The sequence below is a fragment of the Eucalyptus grandis genome, chromosome 9 (genome assembly GCF_016545825.1).
Source record: "Eucalyptus grandis isolate ANBG69807.140 chromosome 9, ASM1654582v1, whole genome shotgun sequence".
NCBI lineage: Eukaryota > Viridiplantae > Streptophyta > Magnoliopsida > Myrtales > Myrtaceae > Eucalyptus > Eucalyptus grandis.
This window is the reverse complement of record NC_052620.1, coordinates 24317768-24335932: the sequence shown is the minus strand read 5'-3', so window position 1 is coordinate 24335932 and position 18165 is coordinate 24317768. Positions and strand designations below refer to the sequence as shown.

General features: G+C 39.1%; 2 protein-coding genes across 2 annotated transcripts; both read left to right on the top strand.

Moving 5' to 3' along the window:
- Positions 1-1177: 1177 nt before the first annotated feature.
- On the top strand, positions 1178-11892 carry LOC104420483 (endo-1,4-beta-xylanase 5). Its single transcript, XM_039302463.1, has 8 exons — positions 1178-1337; positions 9018-9064; positions 9166-9385; positions 9550-9713; positions 9883-9981; positions 10129-10905; positions 11028-11378; positions 11788-11892. Exons 1-8 carry the CDS (start codon positions 1178-1180, stop codon positions 11890-11892), a joined length of 1923 nt encoding a protein of 640 aa, XP_039158397.1.
- Positions 11893-12788: 896 nt separating this feature from the next.
- Positions 12789-16242, top strand: LOC104420481 (endo-1,4-beta-xylanase 5). The gene is made up of 7 exons (XM_039302462.1): positions 12789-12864; positions 13858-13904; positions 14006-14225; positions 14406-14569; positions 14742-14840; positions 14988-15764; positions 15889-16242. The coding sequence occupies exons 1-7, from the start codon at positions 12789-12791 to the stop codon at positions 16240-16242; spliced, it is 1737 nt and encodes a 578-aa protein (XP_039158396.1).
- The last annotated feature ends 1923 nt before the right edge of the window (positions 16243-18165 follow it).

The following is an 18165-nucleotide window of genomic DNA, read 5'->3' as shown; positions in this document are numbered from 1 at the left end:
GAAACTAAAAACTCATAACAGAAAGTGCTTAGAATAAAAATGAGACTCAAATTCCAAAACAGCTTACATAGTTAATCCGGAGGGTACAAAGAGGGGCTTAGCTTTATTCGGGATGATCATCTGCTGCTATCTATTGACTCTCTTCACCACAACCATCTTCACCCAATGTCATCTGAAAGACAGTAATCAGGAAATGAAAATTATTTTTCTCCATGCTCCAACTGTTTTCATGGAAAGAATCGAGCTATGGGAACATATCTCCTCAGTTAGTATGCATTACCGACTACCATGGCTTTGCTTGGGAGACTTTAACGAAATATTAAATCACTGGGAGAAAGTGGGCAAGTCTCAGAGCTGAAACTTGGCTAAAAGTTAACCGCTTTGAGACTTTGTCAATCCGTGCTCCTTGATGGACCCGGAATGTAAAGGATGCTCCTTCACCTGGTCAAACAAACGTGAGGGAGAAAATCTAGTGAAAAAGAGACTAGATAGGGCTTTTTGCTCGCTTCAGTGGAGAATTACCTACCCAGAGGCTGAATGCATTACTCTCCCGGCGATAGGCTCGGATCATACTCCTCTCCTGTTATCCCTGGCTCAACCAAAGAGCAGGAAAATAAAGCAATTTAAGTATGAAGCATACTGAACTGACGATGTAGAAAGCAAAAACATAGTCATAGATACCTGGAATGACCCTGCCACAAAGGATCTTACCTTGGTGGACAAACTGAAGCAAGTACAGCAGAAGTTGATACAGTGGAGCAAGAGAAAATTCGGCCATGCAAAGAAGAGGGTTACCTGGCTAAAAGGTGAACTCCAGAACCTGATGAACAACACTCAAATCACTGGAGAATCAGCTCAACAAAAAGAAATTACTAAAGAAATTGATAAGCTATGGCGTCAAGAGGAGATGTATTGGGGTATGCGGTCAAGAATCACTGGATAAAGTGGGGCGATAGAAATACACGATTTTTCATGCGACGACAATTCGTAGGAGAAGTAGAAATCGATAACAATGCTGAAAAATGAGAGTGAAGTATGGGTTCGAGGGGAAAAGGCATACGGGATGACAAAGACAGCTTTTTTTACAAAAATCTATATACATCGCTGGGCTTCGGATTGGCAACCTATCATACAACTCATCCATACTTTAGTAGATGACCAGATGAATAATACCTTGATGGCTCCACTTACCAAGGAGGAAATCACCACAGCTATGCAGCAGCTGGGAGCTTTCAAGGCACCCGGTCCCGACGGGTTTCATGGCATCTTTTACAAAGAGAACTGGTCAGCAATCTCTAAGGAGATCTTCCAAGAAATACAGCTATTCTTCAACTCTGGTAATCTAGATCCTGCATTAAACAGAACACTCATTACACTGATTACCAAAGTCCCATAGCCTGAAAAACTGGAGCAGTATCGCCCTATTAGTCTCTGCAACTTCCTATATAAAATCATTTCCAAAGTACTCACAAACAGGCTCAAACCAATTCTACCACACATCATTGCAGAGGAACATAGTGCTTTTGTGGGAGACAGGCAGATTTAGGATAATATACTGATGGTTCGGGAGGTGTTACATAGACTACGAACCAGCAACAAGAAGAAAAAATTTCAAGCAGTTTTAAAACTAGACATGCAAAAGGCGTACGATCGCATTGAGTGGGATTTTCTTAAGGTCTGTCTAACAAAATTAGGTTTCTGTGACCTATGGATACAGAGGATCATGCAATGTGTGAGCACAGTATCTTTCAGCATAAATTTGAATGGAGAGCCTTTGCCTTTCTTCAAACCTACTCGTGGCTTACGCCAATGAGACCCTCTCTCACCTTACCTCTTTATCATTGTGGCCAATGTGCTATCCATCCTAATGAAGAAAGCTGTTCAGGAAGGTTCACTTACTGGAATCAAGTTGAACAACCAATGCCCTACTTTGTCCCATCTACTCTTTGCTAATGATTCTATCTTCTTCCTGCATGGAACAATTATTGAATGTCAGAACTTGGCTGGTATCTTAAATCAATACTGTTTTGCCTCTGGTCAGGCAATTAATCTCAACAAATTGGGTATCTACTTTAGTAAATGATGTCCTACAGCTCTAAAGAGAAACATGGCCTCAGCCCTTTGAGTACCAGAATCACAAAGACAGGCAAGTATTTGGGCATGCCTTCAGACTGGGGGCAATCCGAGAAGGACATGTTCGCATGGATCTTAGCTTGGGTCAACTCCAAACTGGATAGCTGGAAGGAAAAATTGTTATCAAAAGCGGAAAGGAAATACTTCAAAGCAAAAGAATACAAGCAATCCTCAATATGCTATGTCAATATTCAAAATTCCTATATCGATTTGCAAAGCAATTGAGAGAAAGGTTGCATCGTTTTGGTGGAAAAGCAATGAGAAAAAGGCTGGCATTCACTGGAAGAAGTGGGATTTGTTAAAAACCAGGAAGAGTGAAGGGGGTTTGGGTTTTAAGGATTTACAGACTTTCAACACAAAAGAATGCTAGCAAAACAGATGTGGCGCATAATTAAAAATCCAGACTCACCGGTAGCTAAATTATTGAAAAGGGTCAGATTACTCACATGGTGACTTCGGCATGCCGGCAGAGGATCACGGCCCTCGTGGGGTTGGCGAGTATCATCAAGGCAATGGATTCGGTTGCTCCTCGGGTGATGCACATGATAGGCAATGGAAAAAAAAAAAACATCAATTAGAACAGAGATGACCAAAAGTGGCCCCATAGAGGCCTAGCATCAAACCAAGAACCAGGCAAAGTCTCAGATCTTATAAATCCAAGTACAAGCACATGGAACGAACCTCTTTTACACTCTATGTTTGACGAAAGAAGGGTACGGGAAATTTTAGCCACACCCATTTGCTTACCTGATGAAGAGGATCAACTGGTATGGATGCACACAAAATCAGGAAATTATTTAGTAAAAATCGGTTATTTCATATTCAGAAACGTCTCTGATTTATCACAGAATACACAAGCAACCTCATCTTACACAGCCAATCCCGACCTCTAGAAATACATTTGGCAGTCCACAACCCCACCCAAAATAAAAATTTTCCTCTGGAATGCATGGAAAGTTTGCACTACTCTGTAAACTGGAAGCAGAAACGCTTGAGCACGCTTTTCTCCTCCGCCCATGGACAGCCAAGGTATGGAATTCAACCCCTCGCATCTACGGATATCCGGGTTTGGCCTTACCCGATTCGAAGACTAGATCTCGCAGCATAAAAATGTAATCCAGCTTATCTCGGAAATTTTAACCACATAGCGGTAGTACTATGTAGTATCTGGAAGGAAAGAAAACGGTTTATTTTCAGCCATCAAATACCAAGCCCGCAAGCAACAATAGCTAGAGCAGAGGCGTTCGCAGAAAGCTACAGAGATCTAAACGACAAACCAAAAAGCAAGAAGAATATCGAAATCTTATATGAATCCTGGTGTCCACCTCTTCCTGGTTCGATTCGAATCAACGTCGACGCATCTTTGATCCCGATCCGGACATCAACGAAGCACCCAGCGAAGCGAGCGAACTTCCTTGACACAGAGCCGCCATTGCCTGTGTTTGTCGAGATCACAGAGGCTTCCTCGTGGACGGATTTGCAAAGCCAGTCGAGGCTACTTTGGCTTCTCAAGCGGAGGCGATTGCGATGGAAGAAACCCTAAAATTTGTCGAAAGCCGCGGATTTCTCTCTCCTCAAGTACACTCTGACTATCTGCCTTTAGTGCACGCTTTGAAGACTTCGACGAACCGAGTTGGGAACTACAACCGATCTTGAACCGGGCCCAAGCAAAACTCGGTCATCTCCGGGCCTTCACCGGCCCACCGCAACAGAGCACAAATTGATCTCGCGGATTGGATAGCGAAGGCATGCCGAAACAACATCTTACCCCCGAACCGGATTTCTAACCCCCGCTTTATTTGATCTTCTATGCACTGATGTTCTAAGTGTTATTTTCCCTCATATGAAATAGTAAATCAAGCGATGATGTTTGCTGTTCAAAAAAAAAAAAAAAAGGTAAATCAAAGATCCCAAATTGAATTCTAGAGCTCTTCATGGATTTTCTTTTTTCTACGTTTCTCTTCAATTCTCAATGCTAGTACTCTCTCTCAATTTTTCTCCCAACCAAAATCTAAAAGAATCCTCCTTGCTCTTGAATTCTCTCTATAGATATTTCTCTCAATTAAATAAAAAAGATCCCAAATTGATTTTGTCCAAAACATTTTATTTTGATCCAAATTAAAGAAGTTAGGCTTATTGTAACTTGAATCCTCTCCCCTTCGTTTCTCGAGCCTCTCCTTGGCCTCTCTTGCCACTTTTCCAAGCTTCTCAGCTTGATAGCAATAACGGTTTCTCCTGAAAAAAAAGGTGAAAATAGGCTTGAAATGAAATCTTTGAAGGAAAGAGAAGCATGTGTTTAATATTGGGCTTTTATAATACAATTGCAACCGAGGTCAAATTGATTTTGGTATTTGCCTTGAACCAATTCAGTTTATAACTTGAATTGAATAATTCATTTGCTTTTCAAAGCAAACCAAAACCAACTATTTTTCGTGAAGCATCTTGTCAAAGAATTCTTTTGTTGAATGAAGTATCAAGAATACAGGAATTTTTTTGGTGTAGTTAGGATCACTCAAACACACATGATTTGCCATTTTGAAGAAACGCTAGAGGAGCATCAATTTGGGATCTTTGATTTAACTATTTTTAACCCAATTACAATTTTGGACAAAATTGCCCATGCTCTGATCGTCGAAATAAGTCCACAGGCAAAAGTTTAGCTAGCCGGCAAGTTGGGATCCTCATTTGAGACAAATTAGACTACTTCGGACTCATTTTTGAAACAAGATCCACTTTAAACCATTCTTTGAAAAAATGACTCCACTTTAGATTCTTATTTAAAATTTTCCCTTGAAATTTTCCCTTATTATTATTGTACATACCTCCACCAAACTCTTTCATATCAATTATTTTTCATATGCACATAATGGATGACCTGGTTAAATAAAAAAGATCTTAAAGGATTTCATGGAAAAAAACAGCCATTACATTTCCTAATGCATAAATATAAAATAATAAATAAATTAAATCAAAATTTTGCATAAAATAAAAGTTAAAATGACAATAAAATTTAATTCGTTTTGGATTGAGAAAAATTAGTATTCATTCAAGAGGTTTTTACGAGAAAAATGTTAAGAGTGTCTCCATGTGCATAAATGTTTAATGTCATTGTTTTTAGTGTATTTTTAAATACCCTTTTGACTTTTACATGCTTTCTCTAAAAGTGTAACGGGAAGGAAAAATGCCAATTCTTTTGTATATGAAAAGACTTCGTTTTTTTCTCAAACTAATCGAATAAAAAATTCACCACAAAATTTATTAGAGCCATTTTAAATAAGAAGGTAATTTTTATGTTCTAAACAACAACAAGTCTTAATATGAAAGAAAGCCATAAAAGGAAAGTAACTAAATTGAAGGAAACTGTAAAAATATTAAAACTATCGAGAGCAATTTTGTCTATCCAGTGAAAATGGAACAGATTTAGTAGCTACTTAAAGAACGAAATAAATATGCAAAAAAAAGTAGATTAGTCATTATAATATATGTTCATCATCCAAAATTCCGTTCATTTAAAAATATATATAACATAGGGAATATCTATCCTTAGAGTATTTTAAGCGAATTAATTTGTGCTATACTCTGAATTTGTTCCCAAAAATAAGACAAATATGGATGTGTGGTAATTAATGAAGTGGTTTGAACGGTTCTAAGGAGCGGGTTCTGGTTTCATACCAATGCCCCAATTATCCACCCAAAACGAATTCTAATTTGGAGCAGAAATGTCGAATTCGGAATTGAGATGATGGGTGTTTACTCGAGAATTTGTTCATTGTTAGTGACAAGATTGGAAGCAGGGGTATTTAAAGGAATTGGGAGTTGCCTGGACCACCCAAAATCAGACCAGATTGGCCCAAAACCGGCCATTCCCATGCGACTGATTCTTTTTTTTAGTTCCATTTTATCAAAACTGTCGAGTATTGGTTAAATTTGCAATTTCAAGTGGTGAACCGCCCACCCAACTACCCAGATTGGATTGGTACCTATATATTTTCATAAATTTCAGCTTTCTTCTCTTAAGTCTCACGCCTTACTTGTCGGTCCTTCGAAAAGAAACTGAATAGCAATGAATTGATTGCAGTTACACACCCAGAATGGGAATTTAATGGGATTTATTTACTATAATGTTAAATGAATAGCAGTGAATAGCACTTCGAGAAACTGAATAACGTCAAGTCTTTAATGAACACCGCTAACTAAAGTGTTGTTCAAGATTTTGCAGTCACACGCCAAGAATAGCATTTGAAAAACTGAAACACTTGATGCTCACTGTTACTCATTGAATAGCATGGAGCTTTATATACAGTATTCAATGTTACACGTAATTACTTTTGGTCAATCAATTCTATGGACCCAGCTGGGAGCCGGACCAAACTAGGCTCTTGGGTGGATTTATAGAACCAATAAGCGGTTCTCGGTTCCATTTTCTAGAACATCACAGCTAATTTGAAATGCAGTCGTTATCTAAAAAAATAATCTTAAATAAGATCGTCTCAAATAAAAAACTAAAGTGACCAACATAATCTCAAATAAGGTCTTGAACTTATTGTTTGTCCAAATCTTTGTCAGCCATAGAGCCCATACATCTCAATCGTGCGAAGATTTGGCCAAGCAATGAGCTTGAGGTTTTATCCTAAACAAAGTTGGTCACTTAGAGTCTTATTCAAGACAACTCTCTTTTGAGAAAATAAACTCATTTGAAACCCTTATTCGAAATTTCTCATAATAAAGCACAAATGATAAATTTTGGGCAAAACATCCTCATATTATCAGGTACTCTAGACAATAAAATATATGCTCTCGAACTGCGCTTTCTAAGTAACAAAACAAGCTAATATGGTAAATAAAGACTATATTTTGACTAGGATAAGACTAGATAAAATAGGATATAAAATCCACAAATTTTGTTATATCCTATTTACTTTTTGATAAATCACACACATAAAATTAGATATATTTACGTTATATTATGTACATTTAAAAAAAAAACAGTACATTAATGTAAATGAACCTAAAAGATTACAAAATGGATATGGTAAAAATCTCTCATAACACTCTTGCCTACTTTAATTTTTTTTTTTTTTTTAATTATTATATTTATCTTCTCTTTAATTATTTTCTGTTTTAATTATTTTTTCCCGTTCCATCATTCCCTAACAATATTTTATTAAATAGTAAACTATAATAATTTACCTAAAATATGTAATAAATATAAATGTATATTGAATTTATGTTATAAGATAGAATTAGATTTGAATATATATATATATATATAAGATTAAATAAAAATTAAATTTTCATTTTTGTCATTTTGAATTTCTTATATTGAATTCAAATATTATTTCTAACGAAATATAATTTCAATTTTGTTAATTTAAGATGTTTGTTATTCAAGAAAAATAATTTTCTTATTATGGATATTAGAAATCCTATAAACTTTTATCTCACCTTCCTCGTTAGATAATTTTATCCGTTTTATATTTCTCTTATATGCGACTTTATCTTGTTTTGAGCAGGTACCAAACGCATAATATGATAGATTTTATTTTATCATAAATATTATCTTGATTGCTAAATATAGCCTGAAAGTCCAAAGAAAGGAAGGTTGCGGGAGAAAGTATAATTGGCGACACAGTTGAATGACCTTTCTTTTAGGCTTACCATTTAAGTGCCTCTTTGACTAGGAAAGCACAGTTTTCATTGAAACTAAATTAAGAGACTGCAGTTCCAAAAATCGGCTCCGCGCAAGAACTTCCCATCAATAGCTAGAACTCGACATATTAAGGAATGCAAAGGCATAATCCCATAAAGGCAAATGCACCCAGGACCATGATTTTCCGGAGCTGATGGCAACAACTTGACATATTCGGGAATGTAAAGGCATGATCCCACAAAGGCAAATGCAAACAGGACCATGATTATCCGGTGCTGACTCAACATAATTGGTCAACCTTTCCTTCTTCTTCATTTTCTTTTTTGGCAATTGATATCTGGGGACAATCTTATAACCTTCCAAATCTTGGTTCTTTTTTTGGGTTGGGGGTCTTACAGATGTGCGGATAACCATGTTTGCCTGCAGTGTTGTGTATATAAGCAATGGGTCTCCTCCAAATTCGTGTCGGGACACTGCTCCTACTTTTCCATTAGATGTCTCCTGTGCATGCATGCCTTGTTCCTAGGTCCTGAAATTTCAGTACTGAATAAATCTCCGTCTCTCTCCGGGGTTGGTTTGTGAGGATGGGCTTTTGGCGTTGTGACTCTGCCATGACCAGACTAGCATGCGCGCTCATCATATGTGCAATCGTTTCGTCAGGTTTTTTTTCTCTTTCCTCTTCTCGTAAAACAAAGTAAAGAGGATACATACGTATAGTCTAGACTCGTTTTACTGGTGATACGGTATGATCCATCTATCATAGTATTGCAAGGGCCTTGTGGTGTCCTCAGCCCTTGTCTTAATTATTAAACTAGGTTCTAACTCTAAAGGTTTTATCTGATTATTTTCGTTTCATTGTATCTTTGGGGTACATTATAGGGAAAAGGGCAAGACTTTTAACTAATAGGTTCTCACTCGGTAAATGTTTCCTGTTACTCTAATACACAAATTGCTGAAAAAGGGCATGTACGAAAATTTGTGCAGCATATGCTTACTGTTTAATTAATCCTACTCATGTGTATTGATTGGGAGGATGTCAACTCAAACTCAAAGCTAATTGATTTTGGCTTGTCGCGTATAGGCAGACTTTCTGCTATGCTGCTTGAAATTATTTATTCATAAGATATTCTTTCGGCCTGTGATAAACTGCGGATGCTGAAATGCATTTTTCCGCCATTTACTGCGATTTGGTCTGTACCAAGGAAGTGACAAGATATTGCTTTATTCTCTGCAGGATTTGGAGCCAATGCTTTGAAATATGATTACACAGCCAGTGTTGAGGCAAGCTCAATGATTCCATGCGCCAATTTGTAATCATAGTAGTAGTCTTCCTGACTGGAGCTCAATTCTGAGAGCTTTTGTTTTGATTGATTCTTTTTCAGTGCTTGCCTTTCCCTCATAAGCCTCAGTACAATGGAGGGATAATCAAGAACCCAGAGCTGAATTTTGGATTAAGAGCATGGTCCGCCTTTGGGAATGCAAAAGTGGAGCACAGAGTGTCTAATGGAAACAAATTCATCGTGGCTCATAGCAGGAATGAATCACATGACAGTATCTCCCAGAAGATTTACTTGAACAAGGACAAACTCTACACTTTTTCTGGTACCTTTTTCCTTTCTCTGTCTTGGTTGCGTGGATATTATATTTCACCGGGACGTGTTAATTTCTTTCTGCACAAGCGTGATTCGGCGAAGTCTGATGACTGAACCTCCGTTGCAAACTTGACTTTTGTGCTCTCCCGTGTATTGGGGTCAACCTTGATGCAGCGTGGGTGCAGGTGAGTGAGGGGAAGATCCCGGTAAAAGCTGCTTTTAAGACGATTAGCGGGTTCAAACATGCTGGTGCTGTTATAGCTGAATCAAACTGCTGGTCCATGATCAAGGGTGGACTCACTGTTGATGAATCAGGGCCGGCTGAGCTTTACTTCGAGGTGACTGACTCTTTTATTTTCACTCCATTTTGACTCCTTCAAAGGCTTTTTCGTATTGGATGCACTATTGATGTCATTTTATGCGATTTGTTCGATTACTCATGAAGACCTCCCCAATCCTTAATTTGTTTTCATTCCTAGAGTTAATAAAAGTTGCTTAATTTCTCAGAGCAAAAACACCTCGGTTGAGATATGGGTTGATAGCATCTCGCTACAACCGTTCACAACAGAAGAGTGGAGATCACATCACGAGCAAAGCATTGAGGAGGTACGAATTTGATTACAAGTACCACGACTCTTTTTGGATAAAATGGTTTATCACAGGGTTTAAAATTTCAATCTGAGTGGACGATTGTCCGGCCATAGTGACTGCAAACTAGTCTGATGCTTGGTCTTGTCGCTCGATGATTCGCAGAAACATAAAAGAAAGGTCAGAATTCATGTAATGGACAAGCAAGACAAGCCCGTGGCTAATGCCACCATCTCTATTGTTCAAAAGAAGCTGAGCTTCCCATTTGGTAGTGCCACAAACAAGAACATCCTGACGAACGCTGCATACCAAAATTGGTTCACTTCCAGATTCACTGTCACGACCTTTGAGGACGAAATGAAGTGGTACACCACCGAGCCATCCCAAGGCCGCGAGGACTATTCGGCAGCAGATGCAATGCTCAACTTCGCAAGGCAACACGGCATATCAGTGCGTGGCCACAACGTGCTGTGGGATGACCCAAAGTACCAGCCTTCATGGGTCCCTTCCCTCTCGGCGAGCCAGCTCTCCAAAGCAGTCGCAAATAGGATAATGTCTATCATGAAGAGGTACAAGGGCCAGGTCATCGGTTGGGATGTGGTCAATGAGAACCTGCACTTCTCCTTCTTTGAGAGCAAGCTCGGATCACAAGCATCTGCCAACGCTTATAAAACGGCCAAGTATATGGATCCTTCGACGACCCTGTTTTTGAATGAATATAACACGATTGAGGATAGCAGGGACTGGGCAACTTCACCTACCGCGTATGCCAAAAAGGTAAGATATATTCAATCTTTGGGCGGCGGGAATTTGGGCATCGGACTCGAGTCCCATTTCAATGTGCCCGACCTCCCTTACATGAGATCCGCGATTGACACTCTTGGAGCTTTGGGACTGCCAATGTGGTTGACCGAAGTCGACGTGCAAAGTGGACCAAATCAGGTGAGGGATCTCGCATCTTTTGTTTTCGCCAAAGTTTCGATGTTAGGAGAACACTATTCTTGATCAGACAGATTATAATTGGATAGTAATGTTGACAAATTTTTCCCGGTGCATTGTCCGAGAAGGCAATGTACTTAGAGCAGGTGTTGAGGGAGGCGCACGCTCATCCAAAGATCAACGGAATAGTAATGTGGACAGCGTGGAAGCTGGAGGGGTGTTACCGGATGTGTCTGACGGACAACAACTTCCGCAACTTGCCAACCGGCGACGTGGTTGACAAGCTGTTGAAGGAATGGGGCGGGGGCAGGCAGGAATTGTCAGGCATGACTAGTCCAAATGGTACCTTGGAGGCCTCACTCTTTCATGGCGATTACCAAGTGACGGTCACTCAACCAGGGGCAAACAATTCATATGTTGTTCAAAGCTTAGAGGTGGCTCCAGCTGAGACTTCTCCACATAGATTTATTCTTCACGTATGATGAGATGTATGTTTGGTTTGGCGTAAATTGATTTATTTTGGTTTATTGAATTAGATCGAAAGATTTTAGAGCCCAAAACGGATGATTAATTCATTTTTCAGCTTACCAAAATCAACACAATATTTAAATAAATGGTATATAAAAAGTTCGAACATATAGGAAATTGAGTAACGATTGAGTATATGGGGAAATATTCTCTATAACTCTGCAAAACTTGCACTATATAGTAAATACTCCATTTGTAAAGCCGGAGATGGAAAATTTGGCTCACAGAACTAGTTTCAAAGTGAAGCACGATGGACCCTCTTAAATACAACCCACAAATTTCAACTTTCCCAACTTGTCAATCAATCTTGTAACTCCTCCTTCGTGTTGCTCGTTCCTGTCGAGCACAAATGTTCAGGATGTTGCCTTGGAGGCCTTGCTCTTCCATGGCGATTACCGAGTGACGGTCACTCAGCCAGGGGCAAACAGTGAATATGTTAAGGCTTTGAGGTGGCTCCAATAGAGACTTCTTAACAAAGATTAATTCTTTGTGTCTGATAAGGTCTTAAGCTTATTGCGTCACCAAATCCTAATTGGCCAGAGAGCCCATGCATCTCACCAGCAAAGATTTGGCTGGGCAATGAGCATGAGTTTTTATCCGAGACTAAGTTGGTCACTTTAGAGTATTATTTGAGATAACTCTTTTTTGAGAAAATAGACTCTTTCAAACTCTTATTTGAAATTTCTCCTAATAAAGAACAAATGATAAATTATGGGCAAAATATCCTCATATTATCAGGTACATTTAGACAATAAGAAGTATGTTGTTGATACAGCTTCCCAAGAAATGAAACAAGTTAATCTGCTAAACAATGATTATATTCTGAATATAATGTCCAAAAGAAAGAAAGGAAGCGGAAGAAAATTATAGTAGGCGACACAACACAGTCGCATGGCCTTCCTTTCAGGCAAAGTCGCCATTTGAGTGCCTCTTTGAATAGGAAAGTGCAGATTTCATGGAAACCAAATCAAGAAAAAAAAATGCCCACAAGGGCAAATGCACTCAGGCAGGTCCATGATTTCCATAGCTAGCTCAACATAAATGCTCAACTATTCCTTCTTCTTCATTTTCTTATTTAGCAATTGATATCTGGGGACAACATTTTAACCTTTTTTTTTGTCTTTTTTTGTGTTTATCTTTTCTTTCTTTGGGTTGGGGATCTCATAGAGGTGGAGATAACCATGTTTGAATGCAGTGTTGTGTATATAAGCAACGGGTCCCTTTCAAACTCGCGTCGGGACACTGCTCCTACTTTTCCAATAGATATCTCCTCTGCGTATATGCGTGCCTTGTTCCTTTGTACCGAAATTCAGTACTGAACAAATCCCTCTGTCTCTCTCTGGGGTTGGTTTGTGAGGATGGGCTTTTGGCGATGTGATTCTGCCATGTCTGGACTAGCATATGCTCTCATGATATGGGCAACCATTTTGTCAGGTTTAGTCTCTTTCCTCTTCTCGTAAAACAAAGGATTGAGGATACATACATATTGTCTAGACTCGTTTTACTGCCGATAGGTATGCCCCATCTATTATAGTTTTGCAGTAGTCTTGTGGTATCCTTGGCCCTCGTCTTATTCATTAAACTAGGCCCTAACTTTAAGGCTGCCAAAGGCTGCGTTTGGCAGTTAAGATAAAATTCGGATTATGATAAAATGCATTTTGTCCAACGTTTGATACTTACTCAAGATAGGATAAAGTTGGATATATTATCTCACGTGAGAGGTGAGATAAAGATTGATATGATTTATAATATCTATAATGAGAAAATTTATTTTTATCTAATAACAAATTTCTTAAATTAACAAAATTAAAATTATATTTCAATATAAATAATATTTGAATTCTAATATAAGAAATACAAAATAACAAAAATAGCAATTAATTTTTTTATTTAATCTTATTTTTACTTATATGTTTGAATTTAATTCTATTTTATAATATAAATTCAATCTATAAATATAGAAATTTAAATGACGAAATGCAACCTAAAGATTTTCATTAATCATTTGTTTCATTGTATTTTTGTAGTATTTTATAGGGAAAAGAGAAAGACTTTTAACTAATAGGATCACACTTGTTATATGTTTTCTGCTACTCTAATATACAAACGCTGAAAAAGGGTATGTCTGAAAAATAATGCAGCATATGCTTACTGATTGCTTAATTCTACTCATGTGAATTAACTGGCATAATGTCAACGCAAACTCAAAGCTAATTGATTTTGGCTTTTCGTTTTTTTTTTTTTTTTTTTTTTTGGTAAATATGTATAGCCAGACTTTTTGCAATGCTGCTGCTTGAAATTATTTATTCATAAGATATTCTTTCGGCCTCTACGATAAACTGCAGATGCTGAAATGCATTTTTCCGCCATTTACTGCGATTTGGTCTGTACCAAGGAAGTGACAAGATATTGCTTTATTCTCTGCAGGATTTGGAGCCAATGCTTTGAAATATGATTACACAGCCAGTATTGAGGCAAGCTTGTTGATTCCATGCGCCAATTTGTAACCATAGTAGTAGTCTTCCTGACTGGAGCTCAATTCTGAGAGCTTTTGTTTTGATTGATTCTTTTTCAGTGCTTGCCTTTCCCTCAAAAGCCTCAGTACAATGGAGGGATAATCAAGAACCCAGAGCTGAATTTTGGGTTAAGAGCATGGTCCACCTTTGGGATTGCAAAAGTGGAGCACAGAGTGTCTAATGGAAACAAATTCATTGTGGCTTATAGCAGGAATGACTCGCATGACAGTATCTCCCAGAAGATTTACTTGAACAAGGATAAACTCTACACTTTTTCCGGTACCTTTTTCCTTCCTCTATCTCGGTTGTGTCAATATTACATTTCACCGGGACGTGTTAATTTTTTTCTGCACAAGCGTGATTAAGTGAAGTCAGATGACTGAACCACGTGAGACCGTTTTTCGCGTTGCAAAATTGACTTTTGTGCTCTCCTGTGTCTCGGGGTCCACCTTCATGCAGCGTGGGTGCAGGTCAGTGATGGGAAGATCCCGGTACAAGCTATTTTCAAGACGACTAGGGGGTTCAAACATGCTGGTGCTGTTATAGCTGAATCAAACTGCTGGTCCATGATCAAGGGTGGACTCACTGTTGATGAATCAGGGCCGGCTGAGCTTTACTTTGAGGTGACTGACTCTTTTATGTTCACTCCATTTTGACAACTTCAAAGGCTTTTTTACTATTGGGTGCACTATTGATGTTGTTTCTTATGCGATTTGTTTGATTATTTGTGAAAACCTCCCCGATCCTTAATGTGTTTCCATTCCTGAAGTTATTAGAAGTTGCTTAATTTCTCAGAGCAAAAACACCTCGGTTGAGATATGGGTTGATAGCATCTCGTTACAACCGTTCACAACAGAAGAGTGGAGATCACATCACGAGCAAAGCATTGAGGAGGTACAAATTTGGTTAAAAGTACCACGATCCTTTTTGGATAAAATGGTTTATCACAGGATTTATAATTTCAATCTGAGTGAACAATTGTCCGGCCATAGTGACTGCAAACTAGTCTGATGTTCGGTCTTGTCGCTCAATGATTTGCAGAAACGTAAAAGAAAGGTAAGAATTCATGTGATGGACAAGCAAGACAAGCCTCTGGCTAATGCCACCATCTCTATTGTACAAAAGAAGCTGAGCTTCCCATTTGGCAGCGCCACAAACAAGAACATCCTGACAAACTCTGCATACCAGAATTGGTTCACTTCCAGATTCACTGTCACGACCTTTGAGGACGAAATGAAGTGGTACACCACCGAGCCATCCCAAGGCCGTGAGGACTACTCGGCAGCAGATGCACTGCTCAAATTCGCACAGCAACACGGCATATCAGTCCGTGGTCACAACGTGCTGTGGGATGACCCTAGGTACCAGCCTTCATGGGTCCCTTCCCTCTCGGCGAGCCAGCTCTCCAAAGCAGTCGCAAATAGGATAATATCTATCATTAAGAGGTACAAGGGCCAGGTCATCGGTTGGGATGTGGTCAATGAGAACCTGCACTTCTCCTTCTTTGAGAGCAAGCTCGGACCACAAGCATCTGCCAACGCTTATAAAACGGCCAAGTTCATTGATCCCTCGACGACCTTGTTTTTGAATGAATATAACACGATTGAGGATAGCAGGGACCGGACAAGTTCACCTACCGCGTACGCCAACAAGGTAAAAAGCATTCAATCTTTGGGCGGCAGGAATTTGGGCATCGGACTCGAGTCCCATTTCAATGTGCCCGACCTCCCTTACATGAGATCCGCGATTGACACTCTCGGAGCTTTGGGACTGCCAATGTGGTTGACCGAAGTCGACGTGCAAAGTGGACCAAATCAGGTGAGGGATTTCGCATCTTTTGTTTTCGCCAAAGTTTCGATGTTAGGAGAACACTATTCTTGATCAGACAGATTATAATTGGATAGTAATGTGACAAATTTTTCCCGGTGCATTGTCCGAGAAGGCAATGTACTTAGAGCAGGTGTTGAGGGAGGCGCACGCTCATCCAAAGATCAACGGAATAGTAATGTGGACAGCGTGGAAGCCGGAGGGGTGTTACCGGATGTGTCTGACGGACAACAACTTCCGCAACTTGCCAACCGGCGACGTGGTCGACAAGCTGTTGAAGGAATGGGGCGGGGGCAGGCAGGAATTGTCGGGCATGACTAGTCCGGATGGTACCTTGGAGGCCTCACTCTTTCATGGCGATTACCAAGTGACGGTCGCTCAACCAGGGGCAAACAATTCATATGTTGTTCAAAGCTTAGAGGTGGCTCCAGCTGAGACTTCTCCACATAGATTTATTCTTCGTGTATGATGAGATGTAGGTTTGGTTTGGGGTAAATTGATTTATTTTGGTTTATTAAATTCGATCGAAAGATTTTAGAGCCCAAAACGGATGATTAATTCATTTTACAGCTTACCAAAATCAATACAATATTTTTAAAAAAAAATGGCATATAAAAAGTTAAAGTTTGAATAGATAGGAATTTGACTAACGATCGAGTATATGTGGAAATATTCTCTATAACTCTGCAAAACTTGCACTATATAGTAAATCCTCCATTTGTAAAGTTGGAGATGCAAAATTTTCTCAGAACTAGTTTCAAAGTGAAACACGATGGACCCTCTTAAATACAACCCACAAATTTCAACTTTCCCAACTTGTCGATCAATCTTGTAACTCCTCCTTCGTGTTGCTCGTTCCTGTCGAGCACAAATGGTCGGGATGTTGCCTTGGAGGCCTTGCTCTTCCATGGCGATTACCGAGTGACGGTCACTCAGCCAGGTGCAAACAGTAAATATGTTACTCAAGGCTTTTAGGTGGCTCCAATAGAGACATCTTAGCAGAGATTAATACTTCGTGTCTGATAAGGTCTTAAGCTTATTGCGTCGCCAAATCCTAATTGGCCGGAGAGCCCATGCATCTCACCAGCAAAGATTTGGCTGGGCAACGAGCATAGTTTTTATCCGAGACTAAGTTGGTCACTTTAGAGTATTATTTGAGATAATTCTCTTTTGAGAAAATAGACTCTTTCAAACTCCTATTTGAAATTTCTCCTAATAAAGAACAAACGATAAATTATGAGCAAAACATCCTCATATTATCAGGTACATTTTGTTGATACAGCTTCCCAAGAAACGAAACAAGTTAATCTGCTAAACAATGATTATATTCTGAAAGTAATGTCCAAAAGAAAGAAAGGAAGCGGGAGAAAATTATAGTAGGCGACACAACACAGTCGCATTGCCTTCCCCATTTGAGTGCCTCTTTGAATAGGAAAGTGCAGATTTCATGGAAACCAAATCAAGAAAAAAATCCCACAAGAGCAAATGCACTCAGGCAGGTCCATGATTTCCATAGCTAGCTCAACATAAATGCTCAACTATTCCTTCTTCTTCATTTTCTTATTTAGCAATTGATATCTGGGGACAACATTTTAACCTTTTTTGTCTTTTTTTGTGTTTATCTTTTCTTTCTTTTGGGTTGGGGATCTCATAGAGGTGGAGATAACCATGTTTGAATGCAGTGTTGTGTATATAAGCAACGGGTCCCTATCAAACTCGCGTCGGGACACTGCTCCTACTTTTCCAATAGATATCTCCTCTGCGTATATGCATGCCTTGTTCTTTTGTACCGAAATTCAGTACTGAACGAATTTCTCTGTCTCTCTCTGGGGTTGGTTTGTGAGGATGGGCTTTTGGCGATGTGACGCTGCCATGTCCAGACTAGCATATGCGCTCATGATATGGGCAACCATTTCGTCAGGTTTAGTCTCTTTCCTCTTCTCGTAAAATAAAGGATAGAGGATACATACATATTGTCTAGACTCGTTTTACTGCCGATAGGTATACCCCATCTATTATAGTTTTGCAATAGTCTTGTGGTATCGTTGGCCCTCGTCTTATTCATTAAACTAGGCCCTAACTTTAATGCTGCGTTTCGCAGCCAAGATAAAATTCAAGGTAGGATAAAATGCATCTTGTCCAACGTTTGATACTTGCTTAAGATATGATAAAATTGAATATAGGGAAATTTTTAAATAAGGGTCCGAAGTGCTATCTTTTTTTCAAATAAGAGTCTGAAGTGGATCTTGTTTCAAATGAAAGTTTAAAGTGATAAAATCTCCTCAAATAAGAGCCTAAACTAGCCAAATCATCTCAAATAAGGGCCTAGCCGGCCGATGCCTATTCTAGCCATCGAAGAAAGTGTATTTTGGTCAAAAAAATTATATATTAT